Source organism: Gekko japonicus, unplaced genomic scaffold (genome assembly GCF_001447785.1).
Source record: "Gekko japonicus isolate JY-2015 unplaced genomic scaffold, Gekko_japonicus_V1.1 scaffold2296, whole genome shotgun sequence".
Classification (NCBI taxonomy): domain Eukaryota; kingdom Metazoa; phylum Chordata; class Lepidosauria; order Squamata; family Gekkonidae; genus Gekko; species Gekko japonicus.
In genome coordinates this window covers 133831-140502 of record NW_015174907.1, presented here as the reverse complement: position 1 = coordinate 140502, position 6672 = coordinate 133831, and the positions used below count along the sequence as shown (strand labels likewise).

Sequence of the window (6672 nt, the reverse complement as noted above, 5' to 3'; positions counted from 1 at the left end):
AGGTAACTGGTAAGCTTGGCGTCCAGGGTTTTGAAACAAAAAAAAATTAAAAGAGTGAGTTATTGCCCCTCAGTGGTACTGGCAGTGCTGTAGGAGACCGCTCAGTTTGGATGCTGGCTGGGGTGACAATGGGCCCGTTCGTCCACCACGGGGCGCATGCCCGCGTCGGCAATGGCCTAGCGGGAACTTCCACAGGAAGTTAAAGGTCCCTCCATCCAAACGCTGCCCTGTTCCAAAGCCAGACTCCAAATGGTCTGACTGGTGAAAGCTGGAGGAGGAACAGAATGTCCAACGAGCAGAGGGGGCGTGGCTCCAGCGCCATCCTTCCCTCCGATTGGATATAATAAAGCGCTTTCATTCAGAGAGCAATAGTTTACGCAGGCCGCCAAATCCAAGTTCTCTCTCCACGGGACCTTAACTCTGCAGTAGCTCTCCCTCAAAATAAACAATCGACTTGGAGTGTGACCTTTCTCCTCCAACCCCACAGGTGAAACATTACAGAGGGGATTTGTTTACTCTGTTGGGTAGGCAAACGTGGTAAGAGCTGCCCTGTGCAAAACGTATACTCAATTCCTGCAGCTAATCATAGCTTGCTGATGTAGATAAGAGAATACCCCACCCTTCACTACCCAAAGGAGTCTCAGAGCGGCTTACAAACTCCTTTCCCTTCCCCTCCCCACAACAGACACCCTGTGAGGTAGGTGGGGCTGAGAGAGCTCTCCCGAGAACTTCCCTTGGGAGAACAGCTCTGAGAGAACTTGTGACCGACCCAAGGTCACACCAGCAGCTGCATGTGGCGGAAGAGAAGAGATTGGATTTATACCCCGCCCTTCACTACCCAAAGGAGTCTCAGAGCGGCTTACAAACTCCTTTCCCTTCCCCTCCTCACAACAGACACCCTGTGAGGGAGGTGGGGCTGAGAGAGTTCTCTCGAGAACTGTCCTTGAGAGAACAGCTCTGAAAGAACTTGTGACTGACCCAAGGTCACACCATTAGCTGCATGTGGGGGATCAAACCCGGTTCTCCCAGATTAGAATCCACGCTCCTAACCAGCACACCAAACTGGCTCTCAAGACGCAGATGTTTGTGCACACATCTGTTACCTTCAGTTATGTTCTTACACCTAGGCTCAAATGACTCCTGGTGTATCTTGAGAACAGAGCAGCGCCTCCTTTCCCACAATAGCCAAACCGATGCCCTCGAAGGCCCACGAGTGGGACACGGAAGCTAAAGCCCCCATCAGTTGCATCTGCCCCCCCCCCCGCAGCTGGTATGCTGCCTCTGAACAGGGAGGTCCCATTCCATTGTGGTGAATAACCACCGACACATCTATCGTGGCTGAACGGTGCTGACCCCCGTTAAAGCCCTGTAAGCATCGAAAGGGGATTAAACATCCCTCAGACGCTTAATCTGGGATAGGGTTGGAGGATTAACAGACACATCTGGTTAGGTTGAAAGCCCAGCCTGCCCAGTGCTACTTAATCCCGAGGAGATCTCGCCCTCCCTTCTGCCTGCTGTGCTTGCTTAGAACTATGAGGAAAGGTTAAGGCGCTTGGGGCTCTTTAGCTTGGAGAAACGACGACTGAGGGGTGACATGATCGATGTTTACAAAATTATGCATGGGAAAGAGCAGGTGGAGAAAGAGGTACCTTTCTCCCTTTCTCACAATACAAGAACTCGTGGGCACTCCATGAAATTGCTGAGCGGTCGGGTTAGAATGGATAAAAGGAAGTACTTCTTCACCCAAAGAGTGATTCACACATGGAATTCACTGCCACAAGGAGGTGTTGGTGGCTACAAGCATGGACGGCTTCAAAAGGGAATTAGATTAAGCATATGGAGCAGAGGTCCATCAGTGGCTATTAGCCACAAGGTATAAATAGGGACCCTGGGGCAAGTGATGCTCTGTCTTCTTGGTGCTTTCGGGTGGGGGGCAACAGTGGGAGGGCTTCTAATGTCCTGGCCCCACTGGTGGACCTCCTGATGGCACCCTGGTATTTCGGGCCACTGTGTGACACAGAGTGTTGGACTGGATGGGCCTTTGGCCTGATCCAACATTGGCATCTCTTATGTTCTTAAGTGCCCGCTACAGTTCTTGGCTGGGCTCCTAGTCAGGAAACTCTTACCATTGTTTTCTGAAGGAAGAAAAAGTGTACTTTTTGACATAGAGTCAGCAAGAGGAGGCATCGGGGCCCAATTCTGGTGCCTTGCCAACCTACGGCTGGGGGCGAGGTGTGGAGTGACGGTCGTTGCAGCAAGACCCTTGGTGGCCGACAGGGACTCTGGTCCGCCGCCCGCCGTGCCCACTTCAAAGCATCCTCCCCTGCCCCGCATCACTGAAAGTGCTGATCGCGGCTTTAGGCCCGCCCTTCCGGCACCGCGGCCTGACTTTCCGGCGCTCCCTTGCCCTGTCCGACAGCACCCACAGCCGCCCAACACGAAGCAGTCGATACGGGAAGGCACACACAATTCCACGGCTTTTAATCTGATTCAGTCTATGACCTACATCACACAATCGACACGTGGAGGGGGGGCAGAGCGAGGAGGGGGGAAAGAGGGAGAGGGAGAGGAAGAGACAGAACCGAGTCACAGACGGCGAGTGGGGGGGGGGGGGTCACAGGGAAACCACACGGGAGCTTCTCGATACACCAAAGGAGACGCCGGGGAGGGGTCGGAGAGTCTGGAGGCGACGCTGGAACGTTCCCCTCTTCTCTGCCAAAGCTGCAGGGGGGTGGTTTCGAACTCGGCCCCGCAAGGCGCGTGGCCGGGCCCTGGAGTCTCCCAAGGGCGGCCGGCAGTTTCCATCAGAACCCGTCCAGCGGTGGGCAGGGGTCGAGCGCAGACCCCAGCCGCTGCCTTCACCAGGATGGATGGGCGTGCTCCGTCCGTTCGGCCTTCAACGATGCTTCACCCTACCCCCCCCCCCAGAAATCCACAGCACAACGATCGTCCTGCTGCCAGATGGGTGCGGGGAGACTCCAACCGGCTTCCGGTTCGTTCCTTTCCACGTTGCAACCGAGCACCCTCCTTGCCTGCTTGGCGTGGGCGGAATTCAGAGACGCCGTCGTCCCCAGGGGGGAGACGGGAGCTGGCAGCCCTTGGCAGAGCCGAATGGAGAAAGCGATGTACGGTGTCGAGAGTGATGCGACTTTGCGTTAATGGGGCAGAGAGTGAACCTGCCGATCACTGATCAATGTGGAAACACTCCCCCCATTTGGGGGGAGGAAAAAAAGGAGATGTTCGGCTGTCCCATTTACAACCTACAAAGTTAGGGACTCGGGGAGGGGGGGATTCACGAACAACGGTCTACGCCGACCTTTAGAAACTTTGAGAAGACTATGAGGAACTAGGAGAAGAACAGCTTTGCTCTGCCAGAGGGCTGGTATCTCCTTCGTGAATTCGGGGGGGGAAAGAAATCTTTTGTGGATATAGAGCAACGGGAAGGAGGCCACGCCTTCTCTTCAAAAATGGTGATGGGGGGGGGGAGAAGAAACAGAAGGGGAAACAGCACCTATTTGATGCCCGTTGCCCTCTGTGGTTCGAAGGAAATGGAAGTCCTGTCCCCAAATCCAGTATGGCACCCAAAGGACTGCAAATGGGCACTGAGCTCGCATGGTGCTCGAGTCCTGGGTCTTAGCTCTCATGGCCACTTTGGTTGCCTGGCAACTAAAGAATGTGCTCGTTCCATCGAGCAGGGATGAGCCCTCGCTCGAACCAGTCTCCCTGTTACATGAAGTACCCCACAGAAGGGCCCTTGTAGGTCACCGTGGAATACGTGAGGAACGTATCTTGCAGCTGTTAGGCGACCAAAGGCAGACTCCGCCCCCATGGGAACGTGGCCAAAGAGGAACAGGAAGGAACTACAATATCCATATGAAAGGGACCAGGGTATTAGCGTGAATTGGAAGGGAGTGTACAGCAGGAGCTCGGAAGGTGACTTGAGGCTGGACCCAGAAAGTGTCAAGAGGGTCAGGGATTCGTGCATCCACACAGCGGGTGTCAAACCCCCACCCCCCGGTTCAACGATGCCTCCATCAAAATAATCGCGCTTGAGCACGCAAGGGACAACAGGGATTCACTTTGAGGGAGGGAGAAAAAAGGTATCGCGAATGGCCGCTCCTGATTTGGCCGTGGAGAAGGCAAACTCCCCTGCCCTGTTCGGGGGCATTCGTCGTGCCGAGCAGGGGTGAGCCCCAGATCTCCATCTGCCCACCACCACCACCACCACCACTCTGAGCTCTCGGGTTCCCGGCCCAGCCTTGAAAGGGGGAGATTCTAGCAAGCCTCGAAAGCGTCAGCCCAGGAAAGACGTGATTCACACGGTGGGTGGTCAGAACAGCCTCCTTTGTTGGCTTTTTCACTGGGGAAAGCGGGGAGACGTTTTGACCCCCACAGCATCCATACTGCGAGAGGCGTTGCTTGGGGGGCTGAGGCTGGGGTTGAACGTATCACTGGGCCGCAAACTAGAAACGGAGCCTCTTAAGCCTAAAGCCAAGGCGGTGCCCAAAAATCCGGACTCTGGGCTCGGAACCAGCTCCCGCTTCTGGTTTCCGCCGTGGTCACAGCGGGGGCGAGACGGAGCTTGGATTCTTCTTCCTCAAGCCGGTAGGAAGGGGGAGGTGTGTGGGTGGGGGAGGAAACAGAAACTCAAAGGCAGTGGCAGTTGCTCCCCAACCCCACCCCACCCCGACATTTTCTTTAATTATTTCAGACGGCGACAAACAGAAAGCCTTTTAAAACTACAGGAACAAAAAAATGAGAGAGGGGAAGCAATCCAGTCGGGACGGGGGGGGGGGCCCAGAAAACCGCCCCCCGGCGGACGACACAGCTGCCCCCCGCCCCCCCTATAAATAAGTCATGTCGAGCTCACAGTGAAGAAACAGTTGCTACGGAAATCACAGCCGGCTGTCACGGGGTGAATGTCGCGTTGTGGAATGGGTCGTGTCCCGGGTGACGAAGATCCTCTCTCCCTCCTGGCCATCTAATGCCCGCTGTTGATGACGATGTCATCGTACTCTTCCTGGGGAAGGGAACACATGGGAAGCTGCCTTATCCTGAATCAGACCCCTGGGACTCCAGCAAGGTCGGTATTGTCTGCTTGGACTGGCAGCAGCTCTCCAGGGTCTCAGGCGGAGGTCTTTCCTGTCACCTACTGCCTGTTCCTCTTAACTGGAGATGCCAGGGATTGAACCTGGGACCTTCTGCCTGCCAAGCAGATGCTCTGCCACTAAGCCACTTCATGGCTCTCCAGGGTCTCAGGCTGAAGTCTTTCACATCACCTCCTGCCTGGTCCTTTCTAACTGGAGATACCGGGGACTGAATCTGGCACCTTCTCCATGCCAAGCAGAGGCTCTACCACTGAGCTACATCCCCACTTCATGGCTCTCCAGGGTCTCAGGCAGAGGTCTTTTCCCATCACTTCCTGCCCGGTCCTTTTAACTGGAGGTGCCGGGGATTGAACCTGGGACCTTCTGCCTGCCAAGCAGATGCTCTACCACTGAGCTACAGCCCCACTTCATGACTCTCCAGGGTCTCAGGCTGAGGTCTTTCACGTCACCTCCTGTCTTGTCCTTTTAACTGGAAATGTGGGGGATTGAACCTGGGACTTTTTGCATGCCAAGCAGAGGCTCTGCCACTGAGGCATGGCCTCTCCCCAAAAACGGCTTCAGGTTTTGGATATGGCTGGGGTACTTGGAAGTGGGGGCCCCTGAAATCGTGCCGTTGTGCTATTTCCACTGCTGCCTCCACCCCTAACTGCTCGCTCAGCTCTTGAGGCTGATCATCAGCAATAAGCAACGAAGAAGAAGAGACTGGACTTATACCCTGCCCCTCACTCAGAATCTCAGAGTGGCTTCCAATCTCCTTCCCTTCCTCTCCCCACAGCAGATACCCTGTGAGGTAGGTGGGGCTGAGAGAGCTCTGAGAGAGCTTGTGACTGACCCAAAGTCACCCAAGCTGGCTGCCTGTGGAGGAGTGGAGAATCAAACCCGGTTCTCCAGATTAGAGTCCACCGTTCTTAACCACTACACCAAACTGCCAGAGGTAAACATTTTCCCAAATACAAAGTCATCCCGGTAGCTGTTGCACTGAATAGACGCTGGGTCCTAGAAGCCTCAGTTTTCATTTAAATTTTTTCTTAAAGTTCAAGTTTCTAGCTTTCTTGGTTAGGAAAAGTTGTCTGTAGCCAATACCCGGTGATGTCCTAGAACAACCGGGGGTGGGCACCCTGAATAAGATTTCCAGTAGTCAATAAGATTTCCAGTACCTTCCCTTCTGTGACGAGTACATGCAAATACAGTGATCTGGAACAATCTAACACTAGTAATTCTGAGAGCTTTGGTCCCTTGTTTTCCAGGATGGGAAATTAGTATTTTATTGCTGAAATTTATATAATTGTATCTTTAACAATTGTTCTGCAAGATTTTTGTTTCTAAAATGCATTTTGGAACTTTTTAAATTTAGGAATACTTTCGACGTACTGAGACTAGTGTTCCCTCTAAGCTGAGTTAGTGTGAGCTAGCTCACAGTTTTTTAGCCTCCTGCTCACACATTGTTGTCTCAGCTCAGGAAGGAGGGCTCCAGAGCAGACTAATTTACACAGTAGCCAAATCACCTGCTCACAACTTTAATGCCAGTAGCTCACGAAGTAGCTACTGGCATTAAAGTTGTGAG

The 6672-nt window shown here is 53.8% G+C and overlaps 1 protein-coding gene across 1 annotated transcript in view; it reads right to left on the bottom strand.

The window, feature by feature from the left end:
• Positions 1 to 3891: 3891 nt before the first annotated feature.
• The window catches only part of NFKBIB (nuclear factor of kappa light polypeptide gene enhancer in B-cells inhibitor, beta), a 12166-nt gene continuing 9385 nt past the window's right edge, over positions 3892 to 6672 (bottom strand). The window contains exon 6 of the mRNA XM_015425020.1: positions 3892 to 5020. Within this exon, the coding sequence (XP_015280506.1) occupies positions 4982 to 5020 (39 nt within the window). The 3' untranslated portion in view covers positions 3892 to 4981. The remainder of the gene's footprint in view (positions 5021 to 6672) is intronic.